At 40.0% G+C, this 26,445-nt stretch overlaps 1 protein-coding gene across 1 annotated transcript; it reads left to right on the forward strand.

Moving 5' to 3' along the window:
• Positions 1-22,984: 22,984 nt before the first annotated feature.
• Positions 22,985-26,193, forward strand: LOC133290437 (uncharacterized). The gene is made up of 2 exons (XM_061488515.1): positions 22,985-23,633; positions 24,587-26,193. Exons 1-2 carry the CDS (start codon positions 22,985-22,987, stop codon positions 26,191-26,193), a joined length of 2,256 nt encoding a protein of 751 aa, XP_061344499.1.
• Positions 26,194-26,445: the final 252 nt, after the last annotated feature.

Below are 26,445 nucleotides of genomic sequence, written 5' to 3' on the forward strand. Positions count from 1 at the left end.
AGCTTTGGCCCGAAAGGCCCTCCGAGCTGATTATTATTGGCCGACCATGGAGGCAGACTCTAAAGACCATGTGAAGAAATGTGATAGCTACCAGAAGCATGCCAAGTTAATTCTATCACCACCTGAAGAACTGAGGTATATCTCGGCACTATGGCCCTTTTTCAAATGGGGAATGGACTTGTTGGGACCCTTCAAAGCTACAGAAAGGCAGTTAAAGTGGTTGATTGTAGTTGTGGATTATTTCACAAAGTGGATAGAAGCAGAACCAGTCACCACAATCACCTCAGCTAGAGTACAAAGGTTCTTTGAACGGAACATAGTCTCCAGATTCGGGATACCGGGCGAGGTGGTTACTGACAATGGAACATAATTTGCTGATAAAAGGTTCCAACAATTGATGAAAGACTTGCAAGTCAAACATCGCTTTGCATCTGTGGAACACCCACAGTCAAATGGACAAGCTGAAGCAGCAAACAAGGTAATCGTGAATGGTCTTAAAAAACGAATGTTCGATGCCGAAGAAAGCTGGGTTCAGCAACTCTACTTTGTTCTTTGGGGATACAGAACGAGCACCCAAACTACAACAGGGGAAACCCCTATTCGACTAACATATGGTTGTGAAGCCATGATCCCGGTGGAAATCGGAGAACCTTCTTGGAGGAAGATGAATAGTAGTGAGCAAGGCGAGCAGCAGAACAGTAAGCTACTCACTGCCGAGTTAGACCTTGCTGATGAAGCTCGGGTTACAGCTCACTGCCGCGATATGATGGTTAAGCGACATATGGCAGTCAGATACAACAAGAAAGTAAGGCCAAGAATTTTCAAGAAAAATGATTTGGTACTCAGGAGAGAGGATATTGGAAATAAAAATGCCAGAGATGAAAAGTTAGCTGTAAACTGGGAAGGACCATACCGAGTTAGAGAAAAGCTTGGAAAAGGAGCCTAGAAACAGTGGAAGGAAAAGAAATAAAGCGGACTTGGAATACGGATAAGCTGAAGATATATCACAGCTAAATCCGAAGTCCGCCTTTCCAATATTTCAATATTTCAATTTGTTTAAAGTTTCCTAGATGACGTTTTTTCCTCTATTAGGGATTTGACTAAAGCCGAATATGCCAGCAAATTCATGTAGCAAACGATTTGATATCAATAAATGAGGAAATTTTTCTTTTTCAAAAGATTTGTCCTTGTCTATTTTCGATGCATCAATACGAAATCTGAGATACAAGTACAATTTGTCATAGTGACTCTGATCAAGTCAAAATGGTCCTTATTTTGGTCTAGAAACCAAAAGGGACAGGTGACAATGTTGTCTTTATCTTAGATAAAAGTTGAATTACAACATTCAACTTATAGCAAATGGTTAAGTCAATAGAGACAAGATCCATTATTAATACAGGCTTACCACAACGGTAACGTCAACACAAACATGCATCATGGAAAATGACATAAAGCGGAATCCGTACAATGCTTTGACCTCGACCAGGTCAAGAATATGAAACTCGTAAGATGCACGAGTTTAGTAAATATAATTGAGTTGAACGAATTCACCAGTGGATGGTGGCAAACACTCGAATATAACTCAATAATATAAAACTCGTAAGATGCACGGGTTTAGTGAAATTCTAAGTTGACAAATTACCAAGTGTATGGTCAAACTCGGATACAGATTAATGCAAAACTCAGAAAAGACCGGTTTGAAAAAGTAAAATCAACTCACGTTGCAACTCAAATACAATGTTGAGGGGAAACTCGGACAAGGTGCAGTATGAGAATTTTGATTAAGTTATAAACTTAGATACTAATGCCAGAAGCCCACTTGTAAGAAAGGCAAAGATGAGCCAAACTTTTAGCAAAAGTGAACACGGCTCCAGGAAAACATGCCGGATTATGCAAATCCAAATACCTAGATATGCATATATGGTGAATTCGGGATGTAAAAATGCAAGACGTCAAATCGTAAAGCAGAAAATACGAAGGCGATAAAATGACAAAAAGAACGCAATTAAAAATCGGAGTAAAACCGGCAATATTCCAAATACGTCAAAATGGGGATCGCAAGCCCCAAATAGAAATTACAAAGACAGACCGACATCCCGGCCTTTCATGCAGCAGGAGGAGTAGGTTGCGTGCTAACTTCTTCACCGCCCTCTACCATGGTCTCTTCCCCGCCTTCTGTCCGAGTAACAGAATCACAAGGTGGAGATTCTGGAGGGGGACCTACAATCAAGCCCTTGCTGACATATGCCTTGGGATGAATTCTGGTTGTATTAAATGTTAATTCTGGGTTGACAACCTTCAGTTGATTCAGAGCATTGTTGAAAGAACCCACCACTGATTTCACGAGTTCAACTCGATAGTTTTCGGTGGTGGACTTAGCCTCCTTCAACTCCGCCTCCACCTTTTCGAACATAATTTTGAAACCAGTCAGCGACTTATGATTAAAGGCAGGTAAGGATTGAAGTTCGTTATGCTCCCTTTGAAGGTCGGTGAAACTATTTTTAGTCTCCGCCAATGTCAGAACAACTTGGTCCTTTTCTTCCTTCACCTGCGATAAGTCAGCAATGGCCTTGGCTTTTTCACCCTGGCATGTATTCAAGTCATTTAGGGTGCGAAGATAATTATCCTTCAAAGACAGGAGTGGCTTAACCATGGTGGACATTTTCATACAACCCAACTCCATATCCTCCGATTCCCTCACTTGCGTTGAGGTAAAATGGGAGGTATTAAAGAAAATCTCAGGGGGGCAAACGACATCCCAGAGAGCACCTGTTATCCCAGATTTCCATAATGAATGCTTGGAAATCCTGGAGGATGGCGGGGGTATAGCCGACTTCGACACGCCCTTGGAAGAAACAGGAGCATGCTTCTCAGGATTCCCTTTGGATTTGTCACCAGGGACTCCTTTGTTCTTCTCGGCAGTAAGGGAAGGAATTTTCTTCGATCTTTCATCATGGGCTTTTCTTTTCTTGCCTGTCGGGTCAGTAACAGCTCCCTTGGTACCCCGGTTTAAAACCGAGAGCCAGCTAGGCTGGTCGTCCTTTTCACCTTGCTGCTCGCCTGGTTGTTGGCCTTCCATATCCGGAACTACAAAACAAAGCGACAATCGAGTCATAAAATGAAATATACAAGCATTATAAATGTAGAAATAAACATACTTAATTCGGTATCAAGCTCTTCTCGCGACTTATAAATGAGGGATGCAACACTGGCATGTTTGAGTGACTGCAGGTATATACCAATGGCAGTGGCACTATTGATGTCGGCAGAACTTAACTCCGACTCGTTGAAACGATAACTTGAAGGAGGAAATTGGAAATGGTCAGATGACCAACATAAGGGAAACTTTCCCTCCACACCCTCGGTACCATGGTTATGAAGAAACCATACCTCTTTACTGGGGTGTGCAGCAACTTTAAAGAACTGGTCTTTAAAATTTTTAAAGGACTCAGTATAAACCCGAAAAAGTCTACGACCCGGAACACCCCGGATGGTAACCCAACCCTTTCTCTCCGGTGGTTCACGACCAATTCGACAAGAAACAACTTGAAAAAAATAGAAAATACGCGAATGGAGGGCTGAAGAGCAAGATATGCACAAAAATGCTCAAATGCCTTAACAAAACCCCAGCCATGGTGGGTGATATATGGAGATGATTAAGAATATCGATTTGGAACTCGGTCAAAGGAAACCGAATTCCAAGTTGAGTCACGGCATCACGATAAAAGAAAAAGAAACAAGGGTTTTCTTCTGCTCCCCCAGAGCAAACCGGCTCATCTTCTTGGGGAGGGACTATATCGTAATTATCCAATTGTCCAACGGGAAGGCCGACAACATCATCCGAGCTCATCTCGGATGTGGTGTTCAAAACCTCAAAGGTCACCCAGGGAAACTGGGATACTAGAGGGGCAGGAGGTGACTTAAAACACGACTCATTCGAACCCGACTCATCTACAGCTTCTTGAGGGGAAGATGCCATAAATACCTAAAACAAGAAAAAAGCTGAATCTGACGAGAATGGGAATACCTGAATCAAAATTTCTATCAGATGAATCACTATAAGATGACAAAGTCGAAACGTCAGAGATCATAACGGGATCATTTGCTTCACCAGATGCCGAAGTAGATTCCATAATATCTCTATGTCGGCAACTAGCCAATGTGGACTCGGCCAACGAGTCACATCCTTGCTCGACAAGCTTAGAACTCAAGTAGACACAGGAGTAACCGGGGACACTCTTGGGGATAGGGGAAGAATGCGGGAGAGCTCGGATGTTGGACAGCGAACTCAGAGGAATCATGGGCTGGCGAGAAAGCTCAGCCCCGGGTTGAGGAAACGGACGTGACACACGTCTGTTTCCGGTGAGACGACCCCTAGCCCGGTTAGATGAAGTTCTACCTCGGGGATGCCCTAACTCCCTATTGGATATCCCGGCCCTTCTCCGAGATCTACCAACATGACAACCACGAAGCATGGCTTCCCGTTCCTCTTCCTCGGTCCTTGGAATCCCCCAGAGCCAGAAATGGGCACCAGGTGGAATCTTTTTCAAAAACTCAGAATCCTCCTCCGTCTCCCCCTTACAACACAAAGCTGAAGAAGGAGGGTTTTTCCCCCTCATTTGGTCAAAAACTGAAAAATGCTAGGATAGCACTGGGGGGCGAAAGAGACAAAGTGATGAATGTGATAAACACCAGAAAGACAAGAAGTAATGCACAAGCTCTGGCAAGTGAAAACTATGGAGAAACTAACAGAAATTCAACATATGCAGGACAAATAACTCAAAATTGCAAAAGCATGCTACCGAACAAAGGCCAAATGCAGGCACCTCAAAACAGAGAAAATAGAAGATAGAAGATAAGTGAAATACCTGGCGAAAGAGGTGAAGTAGCAGGAGATGGAGAAATACGGTTGATGCTGACACTCTAAGAAACACACATGCACAATGCTCAGAAGGGAAACAAAAGCACATAATGTGCGATGAAGATTTATATAAGCATGGCTGGTGATCCTGAAGGGTTGCGAATGGCAAAGGTTAGGGTCACTAAGGTCTTTGCACGAGTAAGTAATAACTGCAACAATCGTGGGATGTAATCGCAATCATCATGGGCAGAAACCACAGCACGCAGAAAGCCAAGAGGGAGGGTCAATACTACCAATTCAGTCCAAAAGTAATGATTAGACAACTGAAACGATGCTGCAATAAATGCGCACGAAACGCGAAAACGGCATAGAACGGCTGCGGCACGCTAAAGCACGCGGGCTGTTAACCGAGTTCGACATATGCAACCATTAACCGAGTTCGACACCATTAACCAACAAATAAAACAGGATATAAGCATGGCTGTCGAACGAAATGAGTACAACTCATAAACCAACAAATAAAACAGGATATATACATATGCAACCATTAACCGAGTTCGACACCTGACGGTTGGGGGAAACTCGCCAGCTGAACCATGACTACTAAAGCGCATCTGTTACCCGGTCACTACGCAAACTATCCCGTCGGGTTCATGCAAAACCCGTCGACCAAGTAACCAAAGGCATACAATCATACTCCATTTTAGGTATGCTGCTTGGGGGCAACCTGTCAATTGGATTCCAACAACTTAAGCACATCCCTAATCCGGAGTACGAACACGGTTGATGCTTAACCTGCCGATATAAGGAACGAGGAGAAATCGTCCTTGGCACAAGCCACAACTCGGAATACGCATGAATGCTTACGTGGAGGGACAACTCGCCAGTTGAATCCCAACTGCTCGAGACTACCCCCAATCCAGAAAAAAGGGATACGAGCAATATCTCGTCGGGTTGATGCTCAGCCCGTCAAGATAAGGGGCAAGAGATACCTCACATGGAAAAAACTCGAAAAAACGAGAAACATTGCAAAAGTTTGAAAGTCGGAAAGAACGCGAACACGTTCAGGAACACGAACCCGAAGAAACATGCACATAAGTTCACCCCGGCAACCCGGATGTCCAGGTAGCCTGGCTGAGGGGCAACTGTTATGGACCCATATAAAGGGCCCATCAAGTGGTAAGCCCAACAAGGGGCAATCCAAGATATGAATCAATAATAATCATGGATAGGTATCCACCAAGGATACTAATCCTAATACGACAGCATAGCAAGCAGGCCTGAGCCCTTACCAGAGGCACCAAAGACCCATCCATACTACCCACAGGTAACCTCTATAAATACAAGGTAAACCCTAAAGGTACGATACGCTCTCTCTTACTGTTATGCTGTCACTGTGCGCATACACACACCCCATTGGCTAACGCCGTTATAATATTCTGTGCAAATTGATCTGCTTGACTCAATGGTATCTCCTCTATAGATACCTTGGAGAGGGCACTAGATCCAAGAGAAACATACCAGCTTATTGGACTGGACATCTCTGTCCCAAGGACAGAACAATTTCTATCATTTATCACCCTATCTTTATTTTTTTAATCACTTAACTCTTATAAATTTTCCATCCAAATTCAATCTCTAACACGATTAAAAATTATATTAAACCCCTACAAAAAAAAATTATATTAAATTACCCATTTTATCCTTGATTGATTCCATAAATACCTGACTTTTCCCTGAACTTGCTTTTGTTTTTTCCTCTCCTGATTTCCATTTCTAATGATGCAATCTGTTTGAGCGGTCACAAATATATCCATTTCTAACTCGTCTTGATTTGGGTTCCTCTAGGTCTGCACATTGGCACAAAACGACATAATGGAAACAAATCTAATGTAACCTCTCCAATGGGTTTAAAGGTTGTAACTGAATCTAACTGCAACACGACACATGAGGTGCACATGGCTAGTGGCAAGTTCACTCAGAAATGTGGTGTGTATTCCTTTGCTATTATGCTTTTAGAACTTTTGACGGGAAGGGTGATTGATTTTGGACCAAAAATTAATAAGAAGATGCTAGAGATTTTTGTGAGGAAAGCATTCAAGCAAGAACTGCCCTTGTATGTGATTATAGACCTTGCACCTGTGTGTGAGCGAGGTTTATGCTAAAAAAAAAAGTTATTGCTACTTTTCAGATTATTGAAACACAGGTAACTAAATGTATCTTATTGTAACTTACTGGCACACCCTGCACTTTCATCTAGTTCACTACAAGGGGGCGTTTGATTCAGGAGAAAAATTTTTTTACCAGAAAAATAGAATTAGTAGGAATATGGTGGGAAAATGATTTTGGTAGAAAAATTTAAAAAAAGTTATTTGGTACGCCAAAATATTACCGGAAAAATTGGGTTAAATTTATTGACTGTATGTTTGGTTGAAAGAAGAATATTGATGGGAAAATTGATTAAAAATACTAAAATATCTTTTTTTTTCTTTTTTTTTTTCTTTTTTTACTTTTTGAAAGTGAGTTACCATTGTGGTTGTGGGTGTGAAACTAATTTTTTGGGAGACAAATATCTGTAAATAGGAAAATTTGATGAAACACCCGGAACAATTTGTTTAAAAAAAATAAATGCAGAGCAAGAAATTTGTTCAGATTTGTAGGCTGGAGAATGTCATTGAGGCAGCCGAGACTACTGATGACATCCAGATAAAAACCAAACTAATGGAAGAAAAGACTCGAGCTTTGTATTTCATACAAGAAATGGGTTGGCTCCTTCATAAAAATCGTATGAAAGTTAGACATGGGTCTTCTACACAGAGCAAAGTAAAGAGAAATTGCAGGCCAATGGTGAAACTACTGCTAAAATTTGTGCCAGTTAAAGCTTCAGATGGTGGAGACAATGAAGAGAAGCAAGCTAACATGAGGGCATTTTCGTTTGATGTTGGTTGCCCTACTTGCCATTTACCTAGCGAAATACGAAATACCACCTCCATGTTGTCTTTCTCAACAGTGACAACACTTCTTTATTTAGGTGAGTTTCTGAAACGCTATGCAACTACGAAAGCAGGGGAAATATTTGGTTTCTGTATACCAAACTGGGACATGGTACTTTCCCAAAGTCAGATGCATGGACATATATTTAAAAACCCTGAACCAAACACCCCCCAAATGCCTGAGGCTTTTGGTATAAAAAGAAAAAAAAATATGCTGGAGGCTTTTAGCATTGAATATTATGCAGAATTTAACCTTGGGAATCAAAGAGGGACAAAATAAGGAATTTAATTTAGTTCTTAACAGTATTAAAGATTGGATTCGGATGAAATATAAGGGAGATTGTTATGGATCTATATAAAGTTCATATATCTGAAGGCCCAACAAAGGGCAACCACATGGCACTAATACAATGGCTGATCGGGGCCATAGACTACTAAATGCCCAGGATTATTATACCTACACAGATAAACTTTATAAATAGGAGATAAAACTTACATGTATGATCTAGTCTCTCTCAATTATTCTTATGCTGTCACTGTGCGCACACACCACCCCATTGGCTAACGCTGTTATCAGTTTTGTGTTGTGATCTGCTATCTCAGTATATCTTGTTCATAGATACATTAGAGAGTACCTGATCTAATATTGATCCACTAGCCATTGGTTAGACACTTCTGTCACCTAGACAAAACGTAGGCGCCGTATGTGGGAACCTGTAAATCCTTATTCCCACGATCAATATGGTGAATACCAGAAGCAGCCATCAACTGTCACCATTTCCACCACCTGGACTACCGCAAAAGTCAAATCCAGTATTAGAAGAACGACCAGCCAACCAGCCAAATCTGAATAACGAGTTGGTGATTGATTATGATGTGGTGCATGTAAGCGAAGCCGTCTTGAAATCAGCATCCACCCCTGCTACGAATTAGGATGCATGACCAGACATGATACAAGCCACAATAGCCTAGAACAGATCAAAACATAGAACAACGTATAACTCAAACCGCTGTAAGTGCACTACTCAGCAGATGGAGAAGATGGAGAATCATAACAAACTACAGAGGCAGCAAGATGCTTAGAGAATTCGGGATTTTGAGGCCCGTCTACTCTAAATGGGAAACCCAGATCGAGCAACAACCCGGATATTAAATGACTTGAACATACGACCAAATCCACCTAACAGAACCAACTGAGTTCGTGGTGAAGAAAATATTCGTGTTGAAGATAGATGTAACACCCCATTCGCAACCGGTTAGTTAACATGCATGTGGTACAGAAATGTCGTATAAATAAATGCTTAAGCAGAAGACTTAACCTATAAAAGTATCACCATTATCTGCGTAACTAAGTGACTTAACTTTTCTTTTTAATTATCTTTATGAATTGCCATGCATATTTCATTTTCCAAATTATTGTTATTATAATTATTATTATTATTATCTGTACAGTCCCCTACCTGCATATAATTCCTAATTATTTCTGACAACGGTCTTTGACAGTCAAAATACTATTCATATACGATATCTTGTACCATACCAAATAGTGTTTAACGGACAACATAATAGCTATAAACTGGACCTACCGAAATCAAATCCCTAATCTTATATAATCCCTAAAATACAGAAAAGTCCAGACCATCTATTCATATATCAAATTATCTTACTTAGTGGACTAAAAATGGCTCTGTGCCAATACACTCATAATCTATATAGAGATATTATATCACATCATAACTTAAGGATACACATGCCTCTCAAAACAATAACAATTATACAAATGCATAATTACTATTCATGCCTCAAAACACAAATATACAATAATTCAAAACTACTATGTCTCTACTCTAGCTGATTGTCTAGCCACCCTGCACAGGCCTCTTGCCCTAAGAGGGCTCTCCTGCTGCTGCTGCTGGCACACCTGAAATATATCCCCATAACGTTATAATATAGTATATTTATGGAGTAGTCTTCAGCCGTGAATTCATTTCCTGCATGTAAGGTTAGATACATATAGTATATCATACATCATATAAACCTATTAATTTATAATGTTATCTCAGATATCCAATCACACATCATCACTTATACGAATGCAACTATACTAAGTATGTAATATAATCCGATAGACAAACACACAAATATTACAACCACGATCCTTTTAGACTCTGGTGGAACAACACAGAGAAAAATTCTCCCAAACCAAGAACTTACCTCTTGAAGCTTCTATAACACGCTTACTTGAAACACAAGTAACTATGTCAAATTCTTAGAACTCTGGTCAGGAATTACTGTGTCTCTTGATTCATATCTGTTATCCAAATATATATCAAATTTAACTTTCACACATCCAAATTTATCACAAGACTTACAACTTGTCAATTCCATATTTTCATTCTTCACAATTCATGCACGTACCACAAGTCCTATTTATAGCTTGGAAGAGGAATGGCAAGACTGTAATTCCCTTGGAGCTAGTTGCTTGAATGAGGGGACGGGACGGTGGCAGCAGAGTGTGAAGCTTGCGTGAATTGCTGAATGGAACAGGGTTTGGTGATGATTAGCCGTTGTTTGCAGGCCTTCCTATGTTTTTCTTCTGTTTTCAGTCAATGAGAACTCTTGATTCCCTGCTCTTCACGTTTCTAGCTGCTCAGTTGGTGCACCGCCTTGCTTTTTAGAAGTCTTTTACTCCACGTTACCTGCAAAGTGTACAGAAGCATTAAATGAATGGAGCAGGTGCATTAAATGCGTCTCAGTCCGTTCCCCTTTTAATATATTTTAAAGGAATACGTTACCATCCGTTCCCCCACTGTGTTTTTGTCACAAATATGTAAAACAAGTGATTTTCATGCTGAAGTTGCGCATCAGATGAGGGAACGTATGGTATTTTGTCATCAAAATGGGCTTAGATGGGAACGAATTTACGTCCCATCAAACACCCCAAAACTAAACTGTTGGTTGTCCTCAAACAACTCAGAAATATTGTATTGGTCTGACCAATTTAAAAGAATAGCATAACAGAAAGGAACTTGAGCCAGCGAGCAATCATGAACTTTTCAGAAAATGAACTATTCTTCATAGTAAACAGTATGAGGATTCTGCCCCCAGATAAGAGAAGGTTGCTGATCTTTTGTCTCACTGTCACTCATGGCTTGGTGTTTGCTCTGTCCATTCCTGGATGTAATTCTTCAGAACTTGCCTTTCTGCTGCGTTCCTATGAAGTACAGCTGTCTTCCGTTCCAAGGATTCTTTGATGGGTAAGTATATGGAAATGTGGAAGAAGTGGTGGTCTGATTTGTGAGACCAAGGAACATTTAGCTTTCGTGTCTTTGAAATTGGACTTTTTCTGTTTTTGAGGGAACACCTTTTCTTGAACCTTTTTCCCCCTTTGGAGGAAGGTTTTCTGATTTTTCTTGAATTCTTTTGAATGATTGTTCCTTTTTTTTCTTCTTGTTCATTGTTGATTACGCTCCTTGTTCTTTTTGATTGACCATATTGTGTATGATGGAGGTGAGTGTGTGATTCTGTTTTGATCCTTGACAGCAGAATTCATCTGTCTGCAGCAGTACTTACAGCATTAAGGCAAGCTGAGAAGTTTCATTGTGATTACACCTCAGGAATGCTCTCAAAAGTAGGTGTTTGGCATTTTTCCGTTCCTTACCAGTTTGAGTTCACACAGATCAGCTTCTTTCAAAAATCTGAGGATTGAATTCCCTGCACTGTTTCTATTTTCAAGTACTCAGAGAAAGAACAAGCATGATTAGTCAGTGACTTTGTGTTTCATGTATGTTAGTTAATCCAAAAGAATTGGGCAGTCTTAATACTACAACTGAAATGCATGTATATACCAAACAGTTTGATCAAAAAAGGTATTTTCTATTTCAAAAAGATTAATTACAAGGGAACAGAAAGAAAAAGAAATTAAAACAGAATTGAAAAACAACTAAGCTAAGATAAATAGGAGGGTTTCTCCTTTTCATTGTGGAGGTCTCCTGTCCCAAGGGTTCCTAGAACGTATTTTATTTGGACTTTTTGGAGAGGAACATTAGACGTTCCCTCTTTTTTGGGAGCTATGTGGTTATGGATAACCACCCCAAAACTATGCTCTTTATCAGAGAGCAAATGTATCTAAGGGGTTGCCTCTCAGTTAGCGCTTAGTTTAATGTCTTTAGCTAGACATGGTACTTACCTCTCAAGGGATTTCAGAATTGGTTGAGGGGACCTCAGTGTCCCTTGGTAGTGATCCTGGTGTTCTGGTTTGAAGGTTGGCAGCAATCTGTCCCAGATGGGACTCAATGTTCCTGATCACTGCATCATTCTTGGTGACATATTCCTTGACATAATTTTGCAGGGTGTTGATGCGTTGGTCATCTCTGTGGAACGAAACGTAGTTGTTTCTTCTTTGTTCAAACATTCCACTGCTGCTACCTTGCTGATACTACTGCTGATTGTTGTTGAATGGTCCCCTGTTAATGGGTGGCCTCCATTGGGTGTTGTGGTTCTGATCCTTAATGATAGTTCCTCCAGGGCTTGAATGTGTATTTCGTCCTGCTTTTTGATTGTCTCTAGTGAAGTTCCTATAGCCAAAATTTTCTGCATAACACACCAATGCAGTGGATGGGCAGTCTGTTGAGTCATGAAGGTCACCACAGGCTGAGAATGGTTCTGTTTCAGTTGCTGTGAGTTGTAAGACTTCCATCCTTGGTGTTGCTTGGTCAGCTTTCAGGTTCTTCACTTCATTCATGAGTGATGCCAGCTGGGCTTCCATGGCTATTTGTTTATCCAGTTCTAGCATGCCTGGCTTCTTCACTGGGCTCACTCTGTCTATTGGCCATTGGAGACATCTTTCAACAGTCTTTTCTATGATTTTGTATCTTGATTCAAGTGTTCCTGTAAAGAAATATCCTCTGGCAGCAAAATCTAGGTTAGATTGAGAAGTATGGTCAAGTCCTTTATAGAAAGATTGTAGAACTCCCAAACTCTGGACATTTTCTTATGATGTCCTTGTATCTCTCCCATGCTTCATAGAGATTTTCTCCATGAAACATTCTGAAGTTAGAGATTTCAGCTCTAACATCAGCTTGTCGAGACATTGGGAGAAATCTCTCTATGAACTTGTTAGAGAGTTCTTCCCATGTATGGATTGATCCCGGGGTGAGAGTTTTCATCCATGTTTTAGCTTTTAAACCCAAGGAGTGAGGGAACAACCTCATTCTCATGCTCTCCTCTGTTACACCCTCAGCTTTAAAATTATCACAAATATCTTGGAATGTTGTGAGGTGTGTGTAAGGATCTTCTGCAGGGAGTCCATTGAAGACCCCTGCTTCCCTAATCATGTGGAACATTATAGGTTTTAGTTCAAAATTTGGTGCTACAGGGGGAAGGATTACTCCCCTATCTGGTCTGTTCCTGAAAAGAGCAGCCAAAGTTCTGAAGTTCTGTTCAGGGGGAACCTCTTCATTGTTATTATTGTGATCAGCCATGTTTTCAGGAAATCTTTCTCTGAGGTTCCTTCTTCTCCTATGGAGTGTGCGTTCTGGCTCAGGATCAAAGAGAAACTCAGGTACTTCGATGGAGTGGTTAGAGTCTGTTTCGAACTCTTCACTCATAAACCAATAGCACATGGCATATATATGCACAGCAAATTCAGTGATAACGAAAAAAATATAAAAGTAAAGTCAGATATACAGTATATGTGTTAGAAAACAATGATGAGAACAACAGTTAGTGTTTTTATCCCCGAAAACGGCACCAAAAACTTGTTGGTGGTTTGCTGATGGTGGAAAAATATAAGTTCTGATTGGGGACGTTCTTCTGTTCTTGCAGACACAGATTCGTCCCTCAGTTCCAACCCAAGTGCGCAAGTGCACGCATCAAGTAATAAAGGGAGTATTAATGCCCAAATTATCGTTCCCACGAGGATAGAGTGCTAATTATTGTTTTATCACTCTTTTTAAAGAGTGAAAATGAGAAGAAAAGTTAGTAAATGAACTGTCTGGTCAAACATTCCCTACTGTCTTGACAACGTTCCTCAGGAAAGTAGGTTCAACCTGATGGCAAACAGTTGCTCGCTGCGTTATGTATGTGATCCTTCCTATTTAGAAGAAGGTGAGATAACAATCATTAGAGTTTTATAAGTACTAAATAAAATAAAATAAAATTACTAAAACAGAAATAACTATAATCAAGAGACAACAGGGTGGTGGTTAAAACAGTTTAACAGAAGGAACGGATTCACTGCTTCACTCTTAAAGGGGCTGTTTTCTCTGCTCAAGACTTAGCACCTTTTGGCTTTGTCCTAGTTTCTTTGCCTACCAACTCTGATTCCTCAGCTTATGGTCTAGATGGCTCACAAGTTTCCATATTCTTATGGCTCCCTTGACTCCAACAGGTACTTAGTTCAGAACCTTAAAATGGACGAGTTGGCCCCTTATCCCTAAGTTGACCAGTAGTGTTTTTGCCATGACATCTACCTTCCCCCAATGGCTAAGCTGTCTGAAATTCCTTCCTTATGGAAGTTCCTTTCTCAGTATGTACCCAATTTCCATTGGCGCACAATGAATATAGCTTACTCAGCCAAAGAAATACAAAAAGCTTCGGTCAAGAGCTTTGAAAACAGTTTTTTAAGAGTTTCACAGTTTACCCGTTCCACAGATAGTTCAGCTCATGGCTGATAGTTTAAACATAATTATTCTCAACTGATATAACATAGACCCGAGACTCAATCAAGAGATAACGATTGGAACGAAGAGAAAAACACTTATATTAATTTAAAAGACAGTTTACAAAAAGAAACAGAAAATGGAGAAAGATGGGTAATTGCTCGTGAGGAGTCTTGATGGTTGTTTACAGAAAAGGGAAGAGGGGTTGTCACTTAACTATAATTACAACTGAAAATTAAACTAAGTTACTAATTACTACTAAGTGATCTCTTCCTTTCGGACTGCAAACCCTCCAGGATTCGATGATGTTTTTGTGTGAGGGAGGTCCAATTTATAGCTTGGAAGAGGAATGGAAAGACTGTAATTCCCTTGGAGTTAGTTTCTTGAATGAGGGGACGGGACGGTGGCAACAGAGTGTGAAGCTTGCGTGAATTGCTGAATGGAACATGGTTTGGTGATGATTAGCCGTTGTTTGCAGGCCTTCCCATGTTTTGCTTCTGTTTTCAGCCAATGAGAACTCTTGATTCCCTGTTCTTCACGTTTCTAGCTGCTCAGTTGGTGCACCGCCTTGCTTTTTAGAAGTCTTTAACTCCACGTTACCTGCAAAGTGTACAGAAGCATTAAATGAATGGAGCAGGTGCATTAAATGCGTCTTAGTCCGTTCCCCTTTTAATATACTTTAAAGGAATACGTTACCATCCGTTCCCCCACTGTGTTTTTGTCACAAATATGTAAAACAAGTGATTTTCATGCTGAAGTTGCTCATCAGATGAGTGAACGTATGGTATTTTGCCATCAAAATGGGCTTAGATGGGAACGAATTTACGTCCCATCAGGCCACTTGGATCAAGAAGTTCATATCTGAACTAAGGGTGGTTCCGAGCGTAGATGAGCTCATACAGTTGCTTTGCGAAAGCACTGGAGCCATTGCGCAGTCAAAGGAACCTAGGTCTCATCAAAGATCTAAACACGTGCTCCGCAGATATCACCTGATTAGAGTAATCATTGATAGGAAGGATGTAAAGGTGGATTATGTTCCCACAGATAATAACCTAGCCGATTCTCTGACCAAGGCTGTTTCTCAAAGAAAACATGATAGTCATTATGAGGCTTTAGGTATACGACTTAGGTTAGATTGGCTCTAGGCCAAGTGAGAGCTTGTTAGTATATGGATGTCCTAGAGATAATCTTTTGATTAGATTAGGACATATATGGACCTTTTATATTGTCGCAAATAAATAAAAGCACTCTTTATCCTGTTTCATATTTTGTCTCAATATTATTGTTAATATTTTATATGAGTAACTGGATAAACCCCTTGGAATAGAACATGTATCTCTTGAGTATCTGTGATGAGATCACGATCATGAGGATTCAAGGATACCACACGTTTATTCCTAATTTTATGTTCCTAGTCTAGAGACACTGAGAATGGGGATCATTGATCTCGGGTAAGACTAGCACGACTTATCTACTTGTATTTGGATACAAGGTAAAGACCTCATGTGCTACAGATATGGAGATGTCTTAGCTAAAGTCGTGGGTGAACCTATAAGGGTATAGCTCGCACTGAACAGACCCACAAAGAGACTCTGTGAGGAAATCTCACAGATAGTATCATTAGAGTAGTCTCTTTATATTTGGGCATGTCTTTACTTAGATCAGAAGTTATTACCTAGACTGTGTTCTAGAAGGCATGCTTTGATTGTATACCTCGTCTGCCTGAAACATGGAGACTCATAGGTACACTATTAGGCTTGTCCTGAAAGAGCACAGGGCTAGGGTGATAAGCTGAAGGAATTCGTCAAATCTCTGTGAGAGATTAGGTTATCTGTAAACTGGAGAAATCAGGATGATATTTACTGGGACTCGGGAATCTATGCATAGTAAAAGAGATCATGAGATGATCTGCCTTTAGAGTCAGTAAATTGAAGATTCCCTATTTCGAATAAAGCTTACCCTAAACCGCAAGGGCTGATACATTTCCTTACCCTAGGTTTAATGAGAATTTAACCGAGACGAAAGGAAATATATACGGTAACCAAATATGTATAATAGGATGATCAAGTCATTAATCTAACTAGTTCTGGGATAACAAAGCATTGCTAGTGCTCTGTGTTGTCATTAAATGAGTTGTGGGCTTGTTGGGCCCGAGCCCATTTATGTCAATGGCTATGTTGGACCTAATGGGTCACACACTAACACCTTATTGTCGTGATGATCTAGCATTAAAGGTATTGGGCCTAATAATGGTTGTTAGCCCAAGAAGAAGTTTGGAAGCCCACCTAAAAAGGAAAAGGGCGCATGGATCATGTAATGGCTTGGATGGTCCAAAACATTACTAATTAATTTTGGTATAAACACAGTATAAACAAATCCATGCATGCATCAGAATATGTATGACAATACAGTGTGCAATAATGTAATCCTACTGGCCAGAGAATATAACAAGTATGCATTACGCAAGGAAACAACATCTTGCAACATACCGTATGAGGAAACACCGTCTCATACTATGCATAAGGAAACACCGTCTTATGCCTCACACAAGGAAACACCGTCTTGTGTGGCACACAAGCATACATACATATACATGCAACATATAATATCATTTTCACATACCATATCAAACTACCATCCTCCCTCGGATTCTGGTGGAACAAATAGAGGATTAACCCCAAGGACCGAAAGCTTACCTGGCAAGCAGTGTCCTCCACTAATTCTCGTGTCCACAGTGTAACATCCTGAGCGCTGACGAGGGAGGGGAGTGATCGCTGATGCAAAGATGCATGGACAAGGAGAGGCTCCTGACAGGCTTCCAGCGGGGGGTTACATGCACGAATGAATCGAAGCGACACCCGAAAGAGAGGGATTCCAAAGACTGTGCAGGTGTGAGACTACACAGTTTGGGATAGCTTTATAAGAATTAATTGGTACTACCTATACTAACAAGATGCATTTGCTTTTCGGTAGTCCGGAACGGAAGAACTCCATAGTTAAGCGTGTTGACTTGCAGCAATTCTGGGATGAGTGACCTCCTGGGAAGTTTTCCCGGGAAGTGTACGAGTGAGGAAAAAGCACACTGAAAAGTCTCGTGTTAGTATGTGGGGATAGTCGTTGATTCTTGATGCGGCCGAACGTTACAAGTGGTATCAGAGCAGGGCCTCTCATCCAGTACGGTGTGGTTCGAGGACGAACCAGGCGGAAGCTGGTGGGCATGTAACATCCCGAGCGCTGACGAGGGGGGGGGGGGAGTGATCGTCGGTACAAAGAGGCATGGGCAAGGAGCGGCTCCTGACAGGCTTCCAGCGGGGGGTTACATGCACGAATGAATCGAAGCGACACCCGAAAGAGAGGGATTCCAAAGACTGTGCAGGTGTGAGACTGCACAGTTTTGGATAGCTTTATAAGAATTAATTGGTACTACCTATACTAACAAGATGCATCTACTTTTCGGTAGCCCGGAATGGAAGAACTCCATAGTTAAGCGTGCTTGACTTGGAGCAATTATGAGATGGGTGATCTACTGGGAAGTTTTTTCGGGAAGTGTGCGAGTGAGGAAAAAGCCCACTGAAAAGTTTCGTGTTAGTATGTGGGGATAATCGTTGATTCTTGAAGCGGCCGGGCGTTACACACAGCGTCACGATCTTTTACAAAGTCACAACCTAGTTCCAAGATGTGAAGACAATCAGTATTCCTATATACCAGTCTACCACGTTAAATTTTTAGACTACACATACAAGAAACCTTCACTTGATTTATTTGTCTAATTTATCAAAGTGTCCTAAATGACGATTTCATAATTTTTCCTTTTACGGGAACCAATCCCAAACATATTTAACAAAGGGACTCACCTATAAATCACCCTCCAACTACTCATACCATTTAATTTTCGAAATTAACATATAGCCAAAAATCATGATTTTCTATAGCGAGCGAAATGACGATTTATTTTTCTGTCTTTCATCAAGAAGCAATCCTAAGCATATTTAACAAAGGTAGCTATATTCAAATCACTCTCTAACTATCCATACCATCAAAACCCCATTTATACAACCCTAAACTCATGCATTTTGTCCAAAATCACAAGAAGGAGTTGAGGTTTTTACCTTTGGAGCCACAAATCACTAAATAGAAGACAACCAAGCTTCCAATCCAAGAAATGCACCTCCCATAAGCACAAATCTGAAAATGACTTCACCAAATGAGTTCCATTTTCTCTCACAACAACTCATTAATGGAGGAGGATGATAGGAATATGAAGAAGATGAAGATTAATGGGTGGATCGTCTTGTTTCATAAGGATTTTTGGAAGCACAAGATGAAGAGAATTCAAATAGACACCTTCGGATGAGAGAAACAGGGAGTCGACGATAATGAAAGTGAAATAGGAGAGAGAACGTGTTACTTTCCTTTTAAATGAGTTTAAAAAATCCAAGTGGGTATAAGTTTATCTATCCCACTCACTTAACTCTCATTCTAACTTTACACATTGGTTTACAATATTTTTATGGTAATATTTATAATTTTACTTTTCACTTTAGGGTAACTTTATTTACCCGTATTTTTACCCCTTAACTGTCATTTTGACTCCTTTTTCATCAAAGGTGGCTTTATTTCTTTTTCTTCTACTTTCTTTATAATTATTCTTCAATATCATGATTAAAATCATTAATTCATAATTAAATCCAACACTACATGTGAGGGTTATTATACTCACCCAACTTTTTTAGAATTTTGTCCGCAAAATTAGGATCATACCTGGAAACAAACTCAGGATATAGCCGGAGGATCTCATCCTCACGCTCCCAAGTAGCATCCTCAGGCGTCCTGCCTTCCCATTGAATCTCGATCATCGAAATTGACTTATTTCTCAGTTTTCTTTCATCTCTATCAATAACTCTCCACGGCCTCACAGGAGTCTCCCCGAAGCATAACGTCCTACACGCTCCTTTCCGCACCCCGAACACCTAGGAGTGGAAGGAGGCCTAGTAAAACCACTCTGCTGCGAAGAAGTCCTCTTGAACTGACCAGGTGACTGCCTAGCCGCAAACTGCTTCCCTTTTCCCTTTCCAGCAAACTTCCTGTCCTTCCAGGAAGTGGAACTACTAGTTCCCTTCGTCTCAGCAATCTTGGCCCTCTTGGCCTTACTCGAGTTGTAGAAGTCCTTGATGTCCCGACACTGCTGCACCAGTGTCCCGAAGTCTCTCGAAGCAGAACCAGTGATGTAACTAGCAATATCCTCATTAAGCCCCCTGCGGAAGATCGGAGTAGGCCTCTCCATCCGAAAGTGAGTGAACTTAACCAGCTCATTGAACTTGGCCAAGTACTCATCAACAGACAACGAGCCCTGTACCAACCTGTCAAACTCCCCCTGCTTCCTCTCCTGGGCATCATAAGGGAAATACCGACCCAGAAAGCAATCTTCGAAGAATAGCAAGTCATGACATGACCCTGCATCTCAAAAGCGTGAGAGGTGTTCACCCACCACTCAAGGGCATCGCCCTTCAGGATATAGGTAGAAAACATCAGCTTCTGCGGATCAGTACACTGCACGACCCGAAAGATCTTGTCCAACGCCTGAAGCCATCTCGCCGCAACAATAGGATCATAAGACCCATCAAACGAAGGTGGCTTATGCTTGCGGAAAGCATTAAGCTGGTGATCAATCACATCTCTATCTTCAGCAGGCTCCACAAAGGATTCCATCACCCCAGTCAAGTGACCAGTGCCCTCAACCTGGCTCTGGCTCTCGTCCTACAGACTAGGTGGAGGTGGCGGAGGTGGTGGCAGTGGAAACTGACCAACAGTAGGACCAGCTCTCATCTCCTCCAACATGACCCGCATCATGGTCATGTTCGCCAGCCAGTTCGCCTTAAGAGCATCCTCCGTGGCTTTCTGGTTCGCTTCACGAGCGGCGTCCAGCATTGCCACGTTGGCCGATCTAGCTCAGCTCAAAAGTGGAACAACACATACATATTATAAGCCATCTCACATATCAGCTCAAAAGCATTTCCAGTATAAAATCATGTAAACACAGCATGCATATAAACCATTCCCCTATGGGGTATGGTGGAACCATACAATGGCTAAACCGAGGACACGAAAGCTTACCTTGCAAGCTAACTATCCAATGCCAAGAGTCCAACCAAATCTCAAAGCCCAAACACAGCAGAATCACAATCTGTTTTGGACCAAGAATCATATCAATATACAGCATACACGCATATGACATAGAGACAACGTCTTTCCTTTACTTTTCACGTCTTAAGGCTTCTCACAAAGCCACAAGTCCTTAATCACTTGATTCTGACTTAGATTAATCATTACAGAAGTCCTACTTCATCAAACTAGGGTCCACAAACCCATAACAACATTCTGTATGAATAGTGCAGCTACTGTTCTTCGAAAACCCAGAATATCCGGATATTCGTCGAAGACATATCCAGATATCAATATCTGGATATTTGTCTGGAAATATCCGGATATTTATATCCGGATATCCATATCCGGATATCAATATCTGGATATTTCTAACCCAATATCCGGATATTTCGCGACAGAACTCAGATTCTGCATTTTCGCGAGATATCAATCCAAAGGTGGTTCATTTCATGCATATAGAAGCTCAAACATGCGATTTAAGGTGTGTTTAACATTACCCAACCTTAAGTTATGATCTTTAATTCATTATATGCATCAAGGTTCCACTTTTAACCATTAAAACTCATGATCAAGGTGGGTGACACTTACCCAAGCTCAAAACAGAGCAAGAAGGTGCTCTTGGAGCTCACCAACAGCTCCTCAAGTCTGACTTCACAAAGTACACAAAAATGGTGATCAAAGGTTGGTTCTTTGTACACAAGATGACTTTCTTGGAGCTCAAAGTGCCAACACAAGAGCTCACAACACTCAACCAGAAAGTCCAGCACCCAAAACTCCAACAAAACAGACACCAACCCAGAAACAAAGCCTTCCACACTCCCAAAGGTATCACTCACTCACACAAGGTGTTTAGGAGAAGATTAAGTGGAAGAAATGACCTCTAGGCTCACACCAAGAAGAAGAGAAGGCAATGAAACAGTGTGAGAGTGCTGGTCAGTTCCCATCCACGTAGAGCAACAAAAGAGTGCCTAGGGTTTTGTGCAAAAGTCATATTTATAGCCGATTTAAACTTAATCGCACTGTATTAGCGCTAATTGCTACGCTTAGCAATTTAATCCCACACTTTGGAATCTAAACCTACTCATTTTTACAAGATTTAGCATATTTTTATTTTATTTTTCGCAGCACCTTTCCGGTACGCGCTTTTTCATAGCCAGTATCAGTTTTGGAACCGGTTCTCATTATTTTGACTTGAAACTCATTTTACAAGTCCTATATATTATTCTAGTGACATATACCCACTTTTCATAATTTTCCGGGATATTTCATCGGTACGCAGTTATACCGAGTAGCAGAACCGGTATTTGCACTTTTCGTCAGAAAAGTGACTTTCAGCATTATTACTCACTTACCATCATTATTTAAGCCTCATAATAATTATTAGGGTCAATTATGAAATTATTTCCTAATTTCACATAATTAATTAATTAACTTTCTTAATTAACGGTGCGGGTTCTTACAGATAACATATATTCGATTTTCCCTAGTATCATCTTTGAAAGGGGCTTAAAGCCTTAATACCAATATCCCTGAATCGAACTAGTTGCGAAGAGATGAACCGATTAGAATATCTACAGGATATTTATAGAATCAGTAATTGAGAATTTTTTTTTTTGTTTTTTACTTTGAAAGTTTCCTTCGTGCGTGCAGTGAAAGATTAGTTTTTTTTTTTTAAGGAACAAAGTTAATATTCAAGGTAACTTCCTCAGCCAAAGCAAAATAGATGCATTAATTCCCTGACGAACAAAAGGACTATAAAGGGAAAAGCAAAAGAGACAAAGCAGAGACATGGTTATCATCAGAGTTAACCATTAACTTGAACTTGGGTAAATAGGAACTTAATGTCGATATAGCCAACCCTTTACAAAAAGATATGTGAAATGAATTGGAACAGAACAAAACTGATACCACCAGAGTTAACCATTAAGTTTCATGTCTTTGGTGATATGGAGGAAGATCATATCACAACCGCACCAACCCTGATCAGGGAATAAAGAAGAAAAGGAATGAAGAACAATCTGCCAGCAAAAACAAAAAGAAACTGCAGGTTCTTATGCACAACTCTTTTGTAGTGAATCTTTCTTTAAGAAAAGAAAAAGAAATGAGCAATCTTGTGGTGTTTAACCAAGTACAATGTCATGTTTAGAACGTTTGAGGTCGTCGTACGATTTATCTGCCGACAACTATTGGTGCGTTAACTACAAGAACATGCACTTTCTTATTAATTTGAACAACTATAAATCCAACAAATGGACCAAGTTAAGAAACAGAACTAGAGATACAGAGAGAGCATAGAAGAGAAAATGGTTAACCCAATCCCAAAATTCGCGAAAAACGTATGGACCAAGTGGAATATCAGGGGTGCTATCCTCACTAGTCTCTCCCTTCAGGTAGTTCTTATTTTCTTGGCACCATTCAGAAAACGCACAAGAAATAGCATAGTGGTCTTGTCGCTATGGTCTACTTACCTTATTGCTGATTACGTTGCCAACTTCTGTATTGGACTTATCTCCAACAAATATGGAGACCAAGACACCTCCATTTCCAACGTCAATGACTTCTTGCTTGCGTTTTGGGCACCCTTTCTTCTTTTGCACTTGGGTGGCCCTGACACCATCACTGCTTTCTCTCTTGAAGACAATGAACTCTGGCTCAGGCACATGCTTGGTCTCTTCGTTCAATTGGGTTTAACTGGTTACGTCTTCCTCTTGACACTTCCTGCAAACACTATGTGGCTCCCAACAACACTCGTTTTCCTTGCTGGGATCATTAAGTACGCGGAGAGGACTCGGTCTCTTCAACTTGCAAGCAATAGTAACTTCAGAAAATCATGTGTTCGTGACCCAGATCCAGGTCCCAATTATGCAAAACTCATGGAGGAATACAAGTCTAGGAAAGATGCTGGTCTTCCCACCTCAATTACAACCATGCCAGAGCCAGAACTAGAACCAGGTGATCTCTTGCAACCAATTTAACTCAAAAAATTAAATATTTTTAAATTGAAAGTATATTAATGGTCTTTGTATTTTATTTTACATTTTAGTAACACCTATCACAGAAAAGTCAAATAATAAACAATCCCACTTATCACTACTAAAAAAAGCCATTTTTCTGATGCAAATTTTCCGTCAAAACGGTGAAAATTTTGTTGAAGATGAAATTTTCGATGAAATTATTGATGGACTGTAAGACGTCGAATTTCCTAACGGCCTGTTTAATTGTGTTTTGATTTTTTTTTCCTTAAAACTATTTTGTAGAATAATTATGGAAATAGTTATTTTCTGTGATTTTTTGTGTTTTGAAAGTTAAAAACCAAAACAGAAAATAAAAACAACTCTCACATGTTCTTTAAATTTGATTCTAAAAACAAAAAATAATTACAGTTTTTAAAACTTTTTTTACAAAAGAGGCCTTACTAAATGAGTTTTTTTGTTTGTTGTTCTGAAAACTAAAAAATTATTTTTAAAAACAGTAATCAAACAGAGTTCCATCAAAATATATCGAAATAATCTTTTTTCGTCAAAAAATTCAACTGATGATAATGATCAAAACGAATTTCATCTCTATTTTCGACGGAATTTATTTTCATCTCTATTCATTATGGAATATGTTTTCGATCAAAAATTCCGTCCATAATTTCGACAAAATTTTTTACATCGATAAGTTCCGTCGATAATTGAGCCAGCCTTTTTTAATATTGTGTCTACCAGTTTTAAATTTTTTTATAAAATTTATTTATTAATTAATAAAATGAGAGATGCCATGATTCAAGTCTAGATCACTTGGTCATAAAGTCTCTAACATCACGTGGTGTAACTGATTCAATCCAAAAACTTAGAGAACTAGGTAAAGGCATATTATTGATTTTTTTTTTTTTATATTTTATATTTATATATCTATATTAGGTGCTAACTCAACCAAAGCTGAAGTAGAAAAGCCACAAAAGAATAAGAATGAATCCGAAGGCAAACACGAGAAAGAAACTCTAGATGACGTGGAGGTGGTGAGGAAAGCTCATGGCTTGTTCGATACCTTCAAGGGGCTCATCGTTGACATGATCTACAGCTTCTATGAGCGTAGCGAGAGCCGCGAATATTTCCTCAAGCAAAATGCAGAGGATGCTTTGAGAGTGATAGAGGTTGAACTCAACTTCATGTATGAATCTTTCTATACCAAGTCATCAGTGGTGCGCACCACGGTAGGATATATTTTCCGATTTGTGGCGGTTAGTTGCACTGTGGCAGCCTTAGTGCTCTTTGTTTTTGACCAAAAGCATGGTTGCAATGAGTTCGATGTCGTAGTCACCTACACGTTGTTGTATGGTGCTGTGGCTTTGGATACCGTGTCTTTGTTGATGCTCATTTTTTCTGATGACACTTTTGCATTTGATCCTAGCAAAAAGGATCGTCTTAGAGGCATTAAAATATTCATAGTTTCTATTTCAAGAGGTTTCCTCAAGTTCAATAGACTAAAGTGGAAAGAGGAAATCTTGTCTAGGAATGTATTGTGTCGGAGATGGTCTGAATCAATTGCTGCCTACAATTTGATTTATTATTGCTTATATAAAAAGGAGCGTTGGTGGGATAGATATTTTGAATACATTGGAGCCACAGAGTTTGTAGAACAATTGAAATATGAGAAAAAGAAAAAATTGCGTCAAGGTCTTTGGAGTTTTATCTTCGAGGAGCTGAAGAGAAAATCTGGGGACGTAGATGATGTGGAAACTATACAGAGAATATGCTCTTCTAGAGGTTCTTGGGTTATTCAAGAAGGTGAAATACGGCGACATGATATTGACAAATTGATGCCTTATGTAGATGCCAACATAGTCACTTTTGATCAAAGTCTTATTCAGTGGCACATTGCCACTGACCTCCTGTTCTATGATGATCACAAAAATGCTCAAGATGAAGATGTTGAGGAAGGAAGGGGTAACACTGATAAAGAGGATGAGCTTTTTCGGGATTTCAGTAAGCTTCTTTCAGATTACATGTTATACCTTTTGATCATGCAACCCAACATGATGTCTGCTATCGGGGGAATTGGGCAGATAAGGTTCCAAGACACATGGGCTGAGGCTAATAAGTTCTTTAGCAAGAGGGATCAGAAAATACGAGAAGATCAAGAAAAGAAGGAAATGAATGATCAGAAGAAAAGGGCATGCCGCAAACTTATTGATGTGTGTACTGATCAAGAACCATCTTCTGTCAAGGGAGATAGGAGCAAATCTGTGTTGTTCGATGCATGTAGACTTGCCAATGAGATCAAAAAGTTAAATGAGAAGAAGAGATGGAAAATCATAGCACAAGTATGGGTGGAGTTGTTATCATATGCAGCATCTAATTGCAGACCAATTACCCATGTTCAGCAACTTGGTAAAGGTGGAGAATTCATTTCGCTTGTTTGGTTATTGATGACTCATTTAGGCCTTGCGAAGCAGTTTCAAATCAAGGAAGGCCATGCAAGGGCCAAATTGATTGTGGGTGAAGAAGACATGAACAAAAGTAGCTGAATCAACCAATTGTTCCTTAGTTTCTCTTTTCTTGTTTATTATAATATACATCTGACATCATCCATATATAAATAGCGGGAATAACATTGAGTGCTTCGTGTAGTTGGGAAATATGAAAAAAGTTAAAGTGTTACTTGTAGGTTTTTGTATGAGGTTACTTTGGTACTGTTTTGCATTTGTGTTTGTTTCAATTAATAAATGAATGTTTGTGTGTTTTTTATTCAAATAAATGAATTTGGGTTATACTCAATA

The sequence above is a fragment of the Gastrolobium bilobum genome, unplaced genomic scaffold, assembly GCF_033153095.1.
Source record: "Gastrolobium bilobum isolate Gb01-03AN ecotype WA unplaced genomic scaffold, APGP_CSIRO_Gbil_v1 utg6714, whole genome shotgun sequence".
Taxonomy (NCBI): domain Eukaryota; kingdom Viridiplantae; phylum Streptophyta; class Magnoliopsida; order Fabales; family Fabaceae; genus Gastrolobium; species Gastrolobium bilobum.

Excerpts from the sequence above, each read along its gene's own strand:
- LOC133290437 (XM_061488515.1), top strand. The coding sequence starts at position 22,985 with ATGGTTAACCCAATCCCAAAATTCGCGAAAAACGTATGGACCAAGTGG. Across the intron at positions 23,634-24,586 it reads AGAGCCAGAACTAGAACCAG|GTGCTAACTCAACCAAAGCT; the intron begins GTGATCTCTTGC and ends TATCTATATTAG.